This window comes from Citrus clementina, unplaced genomic scaffold (assembly GCF_000493195.1).
Source record: "Citrus clementina cultivar Clemenules unplaced genomic scaffold, Citrus_clementina_v1.0 scaffold_9, whole genome shotgun sequence".
Classification (NCBI taxonomy): Eukaryota; Viridiplantae; Streptophyta; class Magnoliopsida; order Sapindales; family Rutaceae; genus Citrus; species Citrus x clementina.
Genome location: NW_006261964.1, coordinates 21,515,313 through 21,533,383, shown reverse-complemented (window position 1 = coordinate 21,533,383; position 18,071 = coordinate 21,515,313). Strand labels below are relative to the sequence as shown.

General features: G+C 33.4%; 1 protein-coding gene across 1 annotated transcript; it reads right to left on the bottom strand.

Annotated features, from left to right (window-relative positions):
- Nucleotides 1-14,612: 14,612 nt before the first annotated feature.
- LOC18032133 (glucan endo-1,3-beta-glucosidase) lies at nt 14,613-16,487 on the bottom strand. The gene is made up of 2 exons (XM_024191934.1): nt 16,358-16,487; nt 14,613-15,772 (listed from the first exon to the last, which is right to left on the bottom strand). Exons 1-2 carry the CDS (start codon nt 16,449-16,451, stop codon nt 14,820-14,822), a joined length of 1,047 nt encoding a protein of 348 aa, XP_024047702.1. The 5' UTR covers nt 16,452-16,487; the 3' UTR covers nt 14,613-14,819.
- Between the last annotated feature and the right edge of the window lie 1,584 nt (nt 16,488-18,071).

The window sequence follows — 18,071 nt, the reverse complement described above, 5'->3', positions numbered from 1 at the left end:
TTATTAATACATGACATAATTTACCTCTATATCACTTATATTAAGGATAATTAAGAAAAGACAATAATTTTTGTACTATACCTCTATTGAATTATAACCTCTTTATAAGAATAAATTTCTCCAGTCCCAACAATATGACTATATAGAGGTTTTACTGTATATAATTAAAATACCGCAATCCATGACATTATTGATAACGGAAATTTGGCCTAATGCATCGATGCAAGGTGATGATGCATACTCTTATTTACTAATACATATGGTGCAATAATTTATTCCATTACAAATATAACTTCAAATCTGCTGCTGCATGTAGCTGCTCTGATTTGGTTAATTAATTAAAATTAACTTGGTATTTAGGTTGTTTGTCTGGAGCAAAAAGTCCCCAATGCCTCTCAATCTCAACTCCCTGTTTATCATTCTCATCAAAAATAGCAAAAATGAAAGTCTCAATAGGCTTGCCAGGCTTCTTTGGTGACCCTTCCTTCACATGTTGTATCAAGTTATTATTATAAGTCCTTGCATTATCAACATTCATTAACAATCTATCACCACCTGCCGCTAGCCACTCACTCTCCGATATCACAAATATCCAACGAGCCCCCACTGAATTTCTCCAACGTGTTGTATGCGGAATGTAAAATCAAGCGCGCCAAATAATTACAAGAAAAATAAAGAACACAAAATTATATTAGAGAAAATAATTGCATCAATTGGAGTACAATATTTGAGTAAAGGAAACCTCACTTCCTAGAACCTAAATACACCTAGTACTCTCACATATTTGAAAGGAAAAACCTCTCAATTACACACTCTCCAATTGCTCACTCTCTTAATAATTCAATTGATAACAATTCTACAATTGAATTGTTACTCTCTCAAATTTTGGGATGCCTTCAATAAATGATTGCTCCTCTATTTATAACTGAACCTTACCATGCATGCTAGCCATTTTCAAAGCAGAAGCCTTGGCACTTTTCAAAATTTCAAGGTTCGGTGCCAACCTTGGTGGCACATTCAACCTTTCTATGCTAGCCACATGAATGTTTAACCAAAGTCAAAAAGGTTGCATGTGATCAACGATTCTCCACCTTGGCTCAAATTTGTCAAATTTGAGCCGACTATCAATGAACCATCATCCTCAAAGTGGCTACATCTCTGTGATTACCTACGTACCCAAAATTTGGGATCAAGCTAATCGTAGTTTAAAAATTTCTCAAACTCAACACATTTGAAGGATTTGAATTAGTTTCAAGCAACGTTAAAATTTAACTCCAAAAACCACCTTTGTCAACATATCTGATGGATAATCTTTGGTATCGATGATTCTCAACAACACAACACAGCTCTCGATAACCTCCCTCACATAATGATATTTCACATCTATGTGCTTTATTCAAGCATGATATGTTTGGTTCTCTGCTAGGAATATTGCATTTTAGTTATCACAAAAGACCTCATTGTTCTCTTGGATTACTCTTAAATCTCCTAACAAGTCTTTCAACCAAATAGCTTCCTTTGCAGCCTCAGTTGCTACCATGTACTCTGCTTCCGTAGTGGAAAGAGCAATTGTCAACTGTAAAATCGATCTCCAACTAATTAGACCTCTACCCAATGTGAATATGTAGCCCGTTGTTGATCTTCACTTTTCAAGGTCTCTAGCAAAATCAAAATCACAATACCTAACACATTGTTGACCACAATCCTTCTTGAACAATAATCCAACATCGAATATCCCATACAAATATCGAAGAATCCACTCACCGTAAGCCAATGGTTTTTGCCCGAATTATGCATGTATCGACTAACTATACTCACGGCTTGAGATATGTTAGGTCTTGTGCACACCATAGCATACATAAGACTACTCACAACACTAGCATATGGAACACGAGGCATGTAGTCGCACTCCTCTTGAGATGTAGGACATGAAGAATAACTTAATTTGAAATAAGAAGCAATAGGAGTAGAAACTAGTTTAGTTTTGTCATCTATACCAAACCTTTCTAGCACCCTCTTTAAATAAGACTTTTGAGTAAACCATACACTCTTATTCTTTTTGTCTCTACAAATCTCCATCATAAGTATTCTTTGCGCATTACCCAAGTCTTTCATCTCGAACTCAGAAGCCAACCGTTTCTTTAACCTTTTAATCTCACCTCTATTATTTGAAGTTATAAGCATATCATCGACATAGAGTAATAGATAGATGAAAGATTCACCTTGTAGTCTTCTAAAATAAACACAGTGATCGTGTTCACTTTTGGTAAATTTCTACCTTTGTATAAATTGATGAAATCTCTTGTACCACTGCCCTGGTGATTGTTTTAATCCGTACGAAGATTTAATCAATCTGTACACATGATTCTCTTTTCCAGCAACTTTGAAACCATAAGGCTAATTCATATAGATTTCCTTCTCCAAATCTCCATGTAAGAATGCCATCGTAACATCTAATAAGTTAACCCTAACTCAAATTCAGCTACGAAGGCAAGTAGGATACGAATGGAAGTTGTTGAGTGTTAGAAAATGTATATTTATAAAGGAAAAAATCGTCATTTTACACTTCGGGTGCGTTTGGCACACTGTATTGTATTATGCTGTATTGCATTATTTTTATGCTGGTGTATTGTATTATGCTGTATTGCATTAGCACTGTATTATAATAATGTTATACAATGTTTGGTGCTGCACTGTACTGTATTAATTTTTAATTATACTATGTTTGGTGTTGCACTGTACTGTATTAATTTTTTGTGATTAATTTATATTATATATTTATAAAATAATATTTATTAGTACTTAAAAAAACTAAATATAGAGGTCTTATATTTTAGAAATTTAATTACAAATGAATTGTGCTAATATTTTATATTATTATTTATGTTATTATTAATTTTAGATTAATATTATTGAAATTCATTCGTATTTAAATATTTATTATTTGTTATATTATATTATTTAAAAATATTAAATTTTATATATTAATATTATAATAATTAAATAGTGTAATATTATATTATATTTTATATACTTTAAGTATTTATTATTAATCATATTAAATTATAAATTTATTAATAAATTATGATGTAAAAAAAATTATATTATAAATTATAAATTATAAATTTATCAATTTTTATTATTATTAAGTAAAACTAAAATTAAAAGTTAAAGTTAAAAAAAAAAAAGAAGCTAATGCGGGAACTCCCGCATTAGCGCGCCTCCCGATGCCCAATCCCAATGAGGCTCAATTGCTCCCAAACATGTTATTGGTTTAAATTAATGCTGGGCCCACAATTAATCCTATGCAATACCACACACCAAACACACCCTTCAAGTTTTACTAACACCCTTACTTTTATGTATTTAAACTTCTTGTCATTTAATTATGTGTGTTGTATTATAATTAAGTATTTTATGTATTTTAGGGGCATCATAGTCATTTCACAATGAACGAGAGATCAGACGGCAAAACAGACATCACTTTTGAACTCAGGACGGTCAAAAAACTTAGGAGGAGCATAAAAGAAAAAATGGCATTGTTCACATGTACGATACTATCTACATTACTGTTTACGACACTATTCACATAGACGGATCGATGACGTGGCATTGACCGATGATGTGGCATTGACTGATGAAGTGTCACGATCCTGTTGGACTAAAATTCTTATACACTGTTGATCGATGACGTGGCAGCATATCAGTGGACCAAAAATCTCGCGTACGGTACATGCATTACACAGGATTATTTTTAACCAAACCGCATCACTATTCAACCCGGGTCAACCGTGTTACTGTATACCCACTGGTCAAACCGCGTATTGTTGACTGATGACGTGGCGCAATCCTAAGTGTACAAACTGTTTTTAATCCGATGGCCACGATTTACTCAATGTATCTATAAAAATGGGGCCTCTCCCCCCTAATTTGATATCTCTGAATCCATTTTTGGACTCTATTTTCAGTAATTCCTTCTCTATATTATATTTTTTTACATATTTTAATAAATTTCCATTTTGCCCATAGTTCAATTATGAGTAGCTAATTTTCTTTTAAGCTTGGGTTGAAGGTGAAGTCTCAACATGTGTCATGGGCTTTATTTGGTAAATTTATTTTCTCTTTCCCTCTAGTTTTTGTGGAAGTTTTGACTTCACGTTGACAAATAATAATAAGCTTGTCTAGATACCGCCATGGTTACATCGGCTCCCTAGTACAAGGTTATTATTATTTGGCACGATAAGCCCTTAACACCATATTGATTAGAGTGTGGTTCATGAGGTGTGGATTCCCCCCTCATGATTTAATTGGCATTAATAAGGAATATTTAGCCCATAGTGCATGTTGATACGGATCCAGATACCCAAGTACGTCATTTCAATAGATTTCTCTTCAATTTATTCTCGCTATTTCAAATTCAATTTTAGGATAATCTAAGTCACTTTCACCACAAATCCAACCACCTTCATACAAAATTAATTCTTCATATAATTAAAATCCACCTCCTCGTGGGATCGACACTCGTCATCATTGATCTATTCTACAATAGATTCGTGCACTTGCGAATTCAACAAAATTTGCACAACAGAAGTATACTTTACAATTGGAGATAACACTTCATTATAGTTAATACATTCCTTTTGCGCAAAGCCTTTTGCTATGAGCCTTGCCTTGTATCGAGGAGTTGTTTGATTTGGAGAACTTTACTTCTTAGTGTAGACTTATTTATTGCCAATCACCCTTTTTCTCTTAGGTAACTCTACCAGTTCCCAAGTCTGGTTTTAATGAAAAGACTTCATTTTTTCTTCCATGACTAACTTCCATTGATCGCTTTCAGTACTGTGTAATGTCTTACTCAAAGAGTTGAGGATGTCATCATCAATAACTTGAAGTGTATAGGCTACCATCATGTCTTGAGTAAGCCATCTGGGTTTCTTTATCACTCTTTTTGGTCTCCTTATTGCTATACTGTTATTTTCATCTTCTACATCTTAAGTTATTTTTTCCTCTTGTGGGACATCAACATAAACAACTTCTTCTTCTACTCTTGGGGTATTTTATAAAGTTGAAATCTTTTCTGATATAGAATTAGCTAGTACAAATGGAGTTATATTAAACTTTACCCGCTGCAATATCTTATTGGTCTTGTTCTCCGCCTGCTGCGAACTTGAAGCATTCAACATAGAGGCTTAATCAAAAGTGACATCTCTGCTATACACAAACTTTTTATCTTCTAGTTCCCACAACTTTTAGCCTTTAACTCCACCTTTGAATCCTACAAAGATAGTTTTTCTTGCATAAGGATCGAGCTTATCATTCTTTACATGATAATAAGCCGGACATCCAAACACACGAATGGAGTCATAGTCTTGTGCATGTTTTCCAGATCAAATTTCCATAGGAGTTTTACCTCCAATTGCAGTAGAAGGAAACTAGTTTATCAAGTGACTTGTGTAGCTCACAACCTCAGCCCAAAACTCTTTATCTAAACCAGCATTAGATAACATACACCATAATTTCTCTAGTAAAGTATGATTCATATGCTCAACTATGCCGTTCTGTTATGGAGTGTATCTCACCGTGAAATATTTTTTAATATCCTCACTCTAGCATACTTGTAAGAATGGATCAAAAGTATATTCACTCCCATTATTAGAATGTAATACTTTGATATTTCTGCTAGTTTGAGTCTGTACCAGTTTCTTCCATTTCACGAAAATCTCTAGAAACTCATCTTTTGCTCGCATGGTGTACACCCAAACACCTCTAGAGAAATCATCAACGAATGAAAAAAAAATAATGGCTTCCACCAATTGATGCAATCTTGGTTGGACCCCATACATCGTTGTGAACATGTTCAAGGATCTCACGACTATCGTAATTAGCCGTCCTAAATTTGACCCTTGTTTTCTTGTTAACAACACAATGCTCATATAATTTCAGTTTATAGGTATTGGTACCTTTCAAAAGTTCACGCTTCATTAGAGTTTGCAGAGAATTTTCTCTAGCATGTCCTAGTCATACATGTCATACTTAGTGGTGTCACTGTGTGCCTAAAAAACATTAGCTTCATCGGTTGCACCTCCTTTCAAATAGTATAAATTGTGACGCCGAACCCCTTGCAAAATCCCCATAACTCCATGTGTAAACTTCATTGTGCCATATTCAATGGTAACCTTGTAGCCTTTAGCCTCCAAAGCACTTACAGAAATTAACTTTTTCTTTAGAGCTGGAACATATCTCATTTCTTTCAATTATCTTACTATTCTGTCGAACATTTTGAGCCAAATTATTTTTATCCTTATTGTGCGACAAGGTTGATCATTCCATATCATAACTGTACTAGATTTTAGATCGCATAAATCTATAAATCATTCCCTTATAGGACACAAATGATAGGTTACTCCTGTATCAATTATCCACTCGCACGAATTAGCCACATATACTACAGGCGTAATATTTAGTGAATAATCAGAGTCTTTATCTTTACGTGCCATATTTGCTGCTACTGGTTTCTTCTCATCTCTTTTATGAGCCTTCAAATAATATTTCTTCCAATGGCATCTCTCATGATAAAAGGACACTCATCTTGAGTTATGTTTATGCTTCTTGATTTGGACTGAGAATTCTTTCCACCTCGCTTCTTTTTTTTCTCCATCATCCTTTCTTTGGCTAACAAAGCTTTAGACGATACTATTTCAAAATGTTTATCATTATTATGAATTTTTAAATTGGTCAATACTGTGCAGACATCCTTATGATGATCACGTTTTTCCCATATAATAAAGTAGTCACAAAATGATTATATTCTTCTGGAAGTGAGTGCAGTAGAATTATAGCTTTGACTTCATCCTTAATATCTTCATTAATATTCTTCAAATTTATAAGTAACTTCTCAAATCTTGAGACATGATCATGCATTGACACCTCGGGCTTTATTCAAAAGCCATATATTTGGCTCATTGCATGAAGACGATTTTTAAGTCTTTTCAACATATACTTTTCTTTTAATGTACGCCACAAAGTCATAATATACTCCTCATCTTTCACCAAATATTTCACCTCCTTGGTTAAACAAGATCTAATCTGACCATAGACTTTCTCGTTTATATAATCCCAAGTTGCTTGGTCATATAACTGTCTTTTAGTTTTTAGGACAACATCGAGATCGATTTGAATAAGAGCATCTATAACTTCATGCTTCCACATACTAAAGTTGATTTTCCCAGCAAATTTTTCAACATCGATCTTCTGATCTCCTATAACAAGTGCTGATTGGCGATGTGACAAGTCTTGCTTTCCACTTGACGTGTCCTTTGGAATAGTTTAGGTAGATCTCTCCCCACATCTGGAAGATTCACTTTCTACCATTTTCTCAATAAACTCTTCACACTTTAGAGATTAGTACGTATGGAAAAAATACGCCAGGAAAGTTTCCAGGAAAGACTGAAGGGGTCACACCAGTCCCACTTAAAATCCAGTCTTCCTAGACTCTTATCGCCTTTGGGACAAAACTTTCCTAGACATACACAAATCCACACCATTACGAAAATTTTGATCCTCCTAAATATGAACTATTGGCTCCACCGTATTCATGACCAGTACCGTACGTGAATAATATCATATACGTGAACAGTACCATCTACCGAAAGTATGAACCGTTAGCTCTAATACCACTTATTGTGCACAGAATGTAGAGTTAAGCACACCAAATAATCACAAGAAAAATAAAGGGCGCAAAACTTAACGTGGTTCGGCAATATGCCTACATCTACGAGAGTAAAAGAAAATAATTATATCATTAACAATTATTGGAGTACAATATTTGAGTAAAAAAAACTTCACTTCCTATAACCCAAATATACTCAGTACTCTTATACACTTGAAAGGAAAACCTCTCAATTACATACTCTTCAATTGCTCACTCTCTTAAGAATTCCACAATTGAATTGTTACTCCCTCAAATTTTAGAATGCCTTCAATGAACGATTGCTCCTCTATTTATAGCTAAACCTTGCTATGCATGCTAGCCATTTTCAAAGCAAAAGTCTTGGTACTTTTCAAATTTTCAAGGTTCGATGCTAACCTTGGTGGCATATTCAACCTTTCTATACTAGCCACATGCATGTTTAACCAAAGTGAAAAAGGTTGCATGTGCTCAACACAACGCAACATAAGTAGCATCCAACTAGGCATATAAAGATTCTAGCAACTCAACATAGATTCTCATTTTTCTGATGTTGTTTTGGTTGTAGAGAGCTATGACATTTGATTTTGATAGTAAGTTGTCACCAACCATTCCATAGCAAACACCTATTTGAGCACTTGCAATGATATATATAGAATCAACAAATTAAAACTTATAGTTATGAATACTATCAATACATAGAGAAAGATAGATAAGGAAAATGAACAAACCGCCATGTTGGATTAAGTAAATTAATCATTTCGCACCTTATGTTTTAAACCCTCGTCTTTTAAAATTTTCTATTAACTTCCAACTTGTTGTGCGTCTTTTACGAGTAAAAAATTTAATCTCATTATTTATCAATAAAAATCTTAGAAATAAAATAGTAAAAGATTCAAAAATTGAAAGTTAACAGAAATTTCTTAACCACAAGGATTTGTGATTATTTTTTGTCTTAAAAAAGGGATCAAGTGAGGGCAAAATAAAAAATACCTTTTTAGCCCCATTATCTTTCCCAATTTTTAAACTTGGGTGGTTAGTGAGAGAAAACTACTTGAAAATCACTTGATCATCCTTGTAAACAATAGACAATTTTGATTGATTTTGAGCATAGATGAAACGATTAATTTACAAACAACAAGGAGGTTTGGATCATTTCCTTAAGATACACACACACACACACTTGTAGTGTCCAGAGTAGCCACTAGCAGCCTAAGCTGTAGCAAGATCATGGAAACCATTGAAGGGGTATTGAGAAAGGATAAGAATTTAGCCATGGAGAAAAATGCAAATGGAAACTTGTGATACCAACACCACTTTTGAGCAGCCTCTTATAGACAGGGATGTAGCCAGGAATTTAATTGATTTGGAGCACATTTAAAATGTAATATAATTTTGAAAATTTATATTACAATACATAAAATCATAATTATAATATAAATTGATAATAAATTTTGAAATTTAGATAACAATATATAAAATCGCAACTATAATATAAATTAGTAATAAATTTACTTATTACAATTATTCTAATAAAGAATTCCTTGATGGGATTTCATGTGTTGAAAATGTTGTAAAATAGTTTCATTATCAATACAATCAAATACATCTTTTCCAATGTACACAACTAGGTTATCATTTAACCATTCATCTCCCATTCGACTTTGTAGTTGATTCTTCACATAATTCATAGCTGAAAAAAACTCTTTCAACAGTGCCAGTGGCAACTGGTAAAAACAATGCTAATGTGACTAATAAATAGATCAGTGAAAACACCATGTGCTAGTTAGTCTCAAACATTTTTTGTGCAAGATCATCAATCCCATTTAATCTTGAAAACTCAACACTAGACTGCATATCCATTATGTAAACATCAAGTTCAGTATCTAGTGTCATGAGATTAACTAGAGAAAAATCTTTTGGATAAAGTTGAGTAAGGCACAATAACTTTTCTTTATTGAAAGTTGCAAATGAATCTTTTGGACATAAACAAGCCAAGCAAAGAAGTAATTCAGTGTTTACCTCATTAAAACGACTATTTAACTCTTGAAGTTGCATATCCAAAATAGCACAAAATAGGTCAATGCGATAATGATGCATGTTTGTGATCTCTTGCGCTCTACGCCTTGATCTTCCAGGAGTTAGAAACATTTTTTCCATGACAGGAACACGAATAAAATGCTTCTCACAAAATGAAGAAACTTGACTAAGCAAAGAATTCCATCCATGTTTCCTCATCCTTTGTAGACCTAGTTTGCAAATGCTAACTAATTTCATTGGAATTCACAATATCTTGATCTTTCCTTTGTAATGCTTGTAACAATTCATTTGTAAAACCAAGAATATTTTTCATCAAGTATAAAGTAAACACAAAATCAAATGTTTGCATGAACTTCAAGGTTGAATTTGCTTCAAATCGTTGCTTAGAATTTTATGCATCATTTGCAATAATCTCAAGAACATCAATTATGGATGAGAACATGGTAATAATGCTTATTAATATCCCGTAATGTGAGCTTCACTGTGTATCGCCAACACGCTTTAAATTAATCTCTTGATTCATACCTTGCCCACTTTTAAGCTCGCCTATTTTAAGTGCTTCATTAACTACAATAGAATGCTTCTCTCTAAGAATATCAAATTGTTTAGATGAGGCTGCAACAATGTTAATAAATTTAGCAACTAAACTAAATAGATCATTAACTTCTTAGTGCTTTTTTGCTGCAAAACAAGGGCCAATTGTAATTGACGGACAAAACAATAAATGTAATAAGCAGATTCATTCTCTTTCAGAATGAGTGTTTTCAAACCATTAAGTTCACCTTGAATGTTACTAGCACCATAATATCCTTGCCCACACAACTTAGACATGCTTAATCCATGTCTAGCAAATAATGTGTCAAGTGATGCTTTAAGAGAGACAGCTTTGTTACCAAGAAGATGTTCAATACCATAAAACACTCAACCACGTCCTATTTTATCAACATAACGCAACATAACTTCCATTTTCTTTTTTGTGGATATGTCACGGGACTCATCTATCATAACATAAAAGAAAGAGTCACCAATTTCTTTAACAATAGCTCTAGAAGTTTCAGTTGAACAAACACTTGCAATTTGTTTCTAAATATCAAGAGATGTCATTTGGAGATTTGCTGGAGTATTGTTGAAAATAACACCTTTAATTTCCTCATTGTGATCAGCAAGAAATCGTAGAAGCTCAAGAAATTTTCCTTTATTGTTTGAGCTTTGAGATTCATTATTACCACGGAATGCAAGGCCTTGCTTCAAAAGAAATCGAATGCAATCAATTACAACAGTTAAACAAACTCGGTACTCCCTTTTAATTATTTTAGAATGGTTAAAGAAAAATGTGGCAACATGTGCCTTCTGATTCATCAATGATTCACAACGACGCCTCGCTATGTTATGAGCATTATTTGCACCACCAACATATTGCCTCAACATTTCTTTTTTCTTCCAATTTCTAAACCCTTCACCAGTAAAGCATGGACCACCCCCTTGACTACCATTTTCTTCTCTAAAAACATAAAAGTAAAGACAAAAAGCTGCATCCTTTACTATGCTATATTCTAACCAATCAAGATAATTATCAAATCAATTCAGGACAAATCATTGTGATATTTGTCCTAACGACCTAGTAGGAAAATCATGGCTCTGAGGTTGAAAATGAGCCATTTGCAAGTATGCTTTCCGAACTTCATCTTGAATATTAGGATCTAACTTTGAAATTGCCGTTCATAAACCGGGATCCCTTGGAAGATCATCCAAATTAACTCTTAACTTTTTCTTTTGAACCGCCGCTCATTTTTCCTGATGAGGTTGCAATTGCTGAATTCTTTCTTAAATATTTATCCATGGTTGTTCAAAGAAATATATTTATTGAATAAATATGATATTTATCGTTCAAAGAAAATTTTCATAAATAAAAAGAATATACATGAAAATTACTGTTACTGAACTAGACAAAATATTATGGGTCTTCATTAAAAATTCAGTGTACAGTGTACTGATCTTGATAACTTAATTTGTTCTTAAATCTTTTAATAACGGCAAAAATATTCATATATGGCAACACAAAAATTAAACATGGATATATAATAAAATTAGGAATTTTAAAATGGAAAAAACAACGAAATAATAAAAAATTAGAATTAATAAACTTCCAATTTCAAAAATCAGACCATACGAATGAAGAAAACTAAGAAGAAATCCATGCACACGGTGACGAGCACTGCTAACCGGGTAATCTGCTGTGGAGTCCACAAGCCACACTTTATTCCATGGAAGAGATGAAAGAAAGAGTAAAGTTTAGATTTAACTTGTTTTAATTGACTTTTTAATGGATTTCATTTGATAAAAGCAGTTCTCTTGTTGTCTTTATTAATTTTAATGAAATTATAATAGCTACTCAAATTATTTAGAATTAGACATTTAAGTTAGGGGCAACATGAAATGTTTTTATAATTACGTGTGACACTTTCAGAATTCCACAATTCACCTGGGGCATTTTTATAAATAATAAATAAAATATATATTTTTAAGATAACCATCAAAAGAAATTTTAAAAGCCACCTGGGGCCTGTCCCATGTTAGCTACGCCGCTGCTTATAGAGGAAAATCACCATAACCATGAATCATATTGGCAGAAAAAAATATATATATGTTGACATCTTAAGTATTTCAAAACAAATTAACCAACCAGTTTGTTTTTCTGTTCTTTGAAATGTACTGAGGTTAATAATTTTCTTGAGCATGTCACTATCTTTTGGCTCATAGGCTATGCCCTGCTGCAATTTCCTCCATATTTGTGGTGTTCATATTTGTTGACATTCAATTACTCAACAACACGGTTATTTTTAATATGGTATTAGAAAATGGAGCAAGACGTGATTAGATTTTATCATCGCTGTGGTCATGCAAAAATCCAATATTGTATAATGTCACATGTTACTTATATAATCATTCGTGTATTAATTTACTTTCTCTTATTGTATGATTGCTTATTTTGAAGATACGCCGACACATATATGACAACATTTAACTCAAAGGATCCATGTACAAATTACAAAATATGTAGACGTTCTCATTTAAGAAATGTCTTGTGGTGGCTTTAATATTAATTTGTTCCTTAATTTAAGTCGCTATTCATGCATGTGCATGAGCTGATGAGCATGAGCCCTTACTCAGTTGACCCATTTTGGTTAAAGATCATACCAATCGAAAGTACTATCAAAAAATAATTTGTTAATTATTGATATTTAATTATCTGGTACTCATGCTACACAAGAAAACATGCTTGCATATGCATGCTGAGGCTGCCTTGTAATAACTTGTAGAGCTCGAGAAGGACATAGAAACACAATTTTATTGTTACGGCTTCTACAAATATGATTTTTTTTTTAATGTTAGCCTAAGGACAATTCAATTTTCTACCCACCCACCTGAAAGGGTTAAAACCTCTTACTCTTGCTCAAACACGATTAATAATAAAAATGTTTAAGAGTTCTCAACTTTTAAAACTAGGAAAAGAATTGCACATTTATATGGTCATGATGACATGTTAATTTGTGAGAAGATATGGTACTTTTAGCCCATCAGATGGGATTCCTGAAATTTTTGGAAATAGATTAGCAGAGGATAAACATTTATTTTTCATAATTTAATTTTATACATTGTATTTTTCATTGAGGAATAGCCAGGACATATAAACTAGACCAAAATCAATTGGAGTCAAAGGAGATGTTAATTAAGTCTTTGTCTGCTGTAACAAATACTGCCAAAACTGCCACTTTCAATATTGTATTTGTATATTTTAAATCTTTTTATCAATACGTGCTCAATGAGGCAGCTGAATTCCAATTGAATGCTACTTGTTATCTTGTTATGTGGAAAATAGAACACTCAATTTTGTTGGTATCATCATCGACCTTCTGCATATGTGTTAATGTCAACGTCAACCGATAACTAAATTTCTCTCTGTCAGCAGGCTGCTTGAATAAGGTTTCTAGAGTTAAAACAAGGTGATTGAAAACTTTTAAGAGAAAATATAGATTTCACTCTTATTATTCTCATTGGCTCAAAGGCTTATTTATACAAGTTCTTGAATAACATAAAAGGAAAATAATCAAAAATTGAAAATGAGGAATTCATCTTTCAAATTTAATTTTATTCTTGGTACTTTTCATATGTGTGTGATATAAAGGCCTTGATTATCGTCATCTGTGCCTGTCTTAATGTTCTTAATTCTTTCCATCGATGCATCACATGATGCACTTGATGCTTGCCATGTGTGTATATTACTATGGTCCTTATCGTTGTCATATGTGCATCACATTATGATCTTGATCCTTGCCGTATATTATTGTCATCTTTGTATGATTCTTATCAAGTGATGACAAGCACAAATTATATTTTTAATGTACTAGTCGACAAGACTCAAGTAAAAAACGGATCGCGTTAGAATTAGATATAGTCTTTGCCGTCTATATTCAACAAATTATTTCCTTGCATATTAGACAACGTTATATTGTGATAATGTAAGCTCTAAAAATTCGATAATTATGATATACTTTTATACCATAATTAAACAATTATATTACATGTTTTTAATAAAACAACTACAGGATAAAATTTTAATAAAACAACTATAGGATAAAACTCTTTGCTAGGGACTTGACCAAACGATTTTCAAGCAATTTAATTTCTTTAGTTGGCCATCAAAATTCAAATCTTAGAAAGAGAAAGAGAGAGAGAGGACTGGACACATAGTTCAATTTACCCTGAACCAAACTAAAATTTCAAATTCCATTCAGTTTTGTTTTAAATATGATAACCATTTAGTTTTAATTTAAGCCTATTGTTATTTAACATCAACCATCCCTTTAAATTGTCCTACACGTTGTACACAAATGAGGATCGGACATAGTATTATAAATTAAGCTTTGCAAAACCGTAACCATTGACATTATTGTTCATGAAATTTGCTCTCATGCACCCATTGAAGGTGGTGATACAAACTCTTATTCACTAGTACATATGGTAGAATTTATTCCAGTATAAATATTCCGTCGGATCCTGTTGGTGCATGCAGCTGCTTTAGCTTAGTTAATTAATTAAAATTAATCTGGTATCTAGGCTGCCTAGTTGGAGCAAAAAGTCCCCAATGCCTCTCAATCTCAGGTCCCGTTTTGCCATTCTCATCAAACATAGCAAATATGTAAGTCTCAATAGGCCTTCCAGGCTTCTTTGGTGACCCTCGCTTCACATGTTGTATCAAGTTATTATTATAAGTCCTTGCATTATCAACATTCGTCAACGCTCCGTCACCACCAGCCGTCGGCCACCCACTCTCTGATATCACGATGTCCAGCGACCCCCCGCCGGTTTTCTCCAGCGCGGCGTAAACAGCATCCAAGATGGCGTCAAAAAGACTTCGGTAACTTAACGATCCGTCGGAAACGACCGTCTGTTGTGACCTAAAAAGTGCATAATCCAGAGATATTTGGCGGTTACCAGCAATTGCGAAGTAAGGGTACAGGTTGACAAGCAAGGGGGATCTGTTTTCGTTGAGGAAGCGAATGAGGGGATCAAGAATGGGTCTGTAATCTTGTTTAAATGAGCCTCTTGACGGAGGGAAAGATTCGCCAAGAGCTCCAGTTTCGATGGCAGTGGAAACCTTGATTTGGTTTCCAAGGCCGGCTCCGTTGATGGCGTTTTGTATGTTTCTCATGGCGGGAACAAGGTACTGAGCGAAGTTATCTCCAGGTTTTGCTTCATTTCCTACAGCAATGTATTTGAACTTAACATTGTTAGCAAAATTTCGGACGTTGTTTTGGACCCAAGTGTTTGCTTCGGCTTGATTGGAAGCGATTCTTCGGAGGTCGTCGTTGGGAAGGCCCAACATGACTTCAATGTTGGAGCCTCTGAGAGCTTCGAGTGCTTCTCTGTTTGGATCATAGAGTCTCATTCTTCTGATTTTGTTTTGGTTGTAGAGAGCTATGACATCTCGTTTTGATGGTAAGTTGTTACCAAGCATTCCATAGCAAACACCTATTTGGGCACCTGTAAAATGCAATATATAGATAATGAACAAATTAAGAACTTATAATAGTAGTTAATGAATAATATTAATCCATGGATAGAGAGAAGGATAGGGAAAACGATCAAATGGTTACGTTGGGTTTCGGTAAAGTAATCATTTCGCACCGTATATTTCAAAAATTCTGTCTTTAAAAAAAAATTATGTTAAATTCTAACTTGTTTTATGCTTTTAATATTTTTTCCCTTGATGTGGTAACCACTAATTAAAACTCAATGTTTATAAAAAAAAGTTGTAATAAGTCAAGTATTATTAAAACACAATAGGTAAAGTATTATTAAAACTCAGAAAATTGAATGATAACGTACGGGTTTGTTTTGATGGATTAAAAGAAAAAAAAGTAGGAAATGGATAAAGTGCAAAATCAGTTTTTAGTCACTATCACTTCCATATTCGATCATCGAGGATCAGCTAAAACATTGCTTAAAAACTACTTGGTCAAGCTCTTGAAAGCGAATTTGATAGATTTTGAAACATTAAAAGAAATTAAATTATTTATGAACAACAAAGAGGTTTTGATCATTTTCTCGAGAAATTAAGATATATACTTGTTGTATCTAAGGTAGCCATTAGCAGCCCAAGAAGAAACAAGACGACGGGAGCCATTGAAGGGGTATTGAGAGGGGAAAAGAACTTAGCCATAGAGATAAACGAAATTGCAAAGTGTGTTATACTAACACCAATTCTTGGCAGCCCATTTATAGAGGAAAATCACCATGACCATGAGCCATAGTGGAAGAAAAATAAAATAAAAATTTCTACACTGATAATAATGACAACCTGAATGGTCGAAACAAATTAATCTAACAACTTGCTGGGTTCTTTGAAAAGTCCTGAGGTTAATAATTTTCTTGAGCATGCACGTCACTATCTATTGACTCGTTGGCAGTGCCCTACTGCAACTTCCTCCATATTTGTGGTGTTCATATTCGTAGACGTTCAATTACTCAACAACTTGGTTCTTTTTTAATATGGTGTTAGAAAATGGAACAAGTCTCCTTTCTTAATTGTATTGTCGACGACTCAACGTGATCATGCATCTATATCCAATTACTTTATTTTAATTTATATTGTATTTGTATGGTTGATAATTTAAAAAATACACAGACACATGTAACAACTTGTCACTAAAAGATTGATATACTCAATTACAAAATATGTAGACGTTCTCATTTTGGAACTGTCTTGGTAGCTTTAATATTAATTTGTTGTCTACTAAAGTTGCCATTCTTGACTAGAGCTGGAACCTTCTAGCATCAAGTCAAGCTAGCACATCTTGGCTTGTGCATTTAATCTCTTTGTCCCAGAATTTGAGTGGTCCGTGACATTGAGCCCTAACCCACCTTTTTAGTTTAAGATCATGTATACCGATCGAAAGTGCTGTCAAAAATAATTTGCTATTCGATATAATTTATCTAGTACATATACTTAAAAAAAAAAAAAAGGCATGCCTCATTGCCTACGCATGCTGATGCTGCCTTGTAATATACCTTGTTGAGAAGGACGTTGATCAACACATCGATCGTCATGGCTTCTACAGTTTGAATTTTTTTTTTTAATTTAAACCTAACAGCAATTCAATTCTCTTTCCACTCATCTGAACATGGATTCAAACCTTATACTACTTGCTTCAACAGATGATTGATATGGTACATTTATTGGTGTTCACATGATTAATTAATGTATCAAAATGTAATAATAAAAAAAATTAAATTTCTCAACTTACTCTATGATCATGATGACATGCTAATTCCTCTCTCGACGGGAGTGTTGCAAATTTTGGAAATAGATTAGCAGAGGATCAACATTTATTTTTCATAATTTAGTTTTTACATATTATCATACTTTTCATTGAGAAATATCCGGGATATATAAAATAGACCAAAATCAATTAGAGTCATAAAAGATAGAAGTCATTTAAGTCTTTATTATCAGCTGTAACAAATAATGATGCCAAACTGCCACTTTCATTGTATTTGTCTGTTTTTCCAGAAACGTGCTCAATTGGGGCAGCTGAATCCAAAATTCCGAATTGAGTGCAACTCTGCTATCTTGTTGTGTGGAAAATAGAAATTTGTGGTATCATCAATTCATTATCTCATTCTGTGGATGTGTTAATGTCAAAGTCAAGCGATAACTAAATTTCACTCAGACAGCTGGCTGCTTGACTACGGTTTATAGAGTTTAGACTAGGTGATCACAACCGCAAATCATGCTATTAAATAATACACAACAAGACTTGAGTAATAACGGGGCTGAGTT

Coding starts and splice junctions, on each gene's coding strand:
- LOC18032133 (XM_024191934.1), bottom strand. CDS start 16,451: ATGGCTAAGTTCTTTTCCCCTCTCAATACCCCTTCAATGGCTCCCGTC. Junction 15,773..16,357: donor GGCTACCTTAGATACAACAA/GTATATATCTTA, acceptor TGCATTTTACAG/GTGCCCAAATAGGTGTTTGC.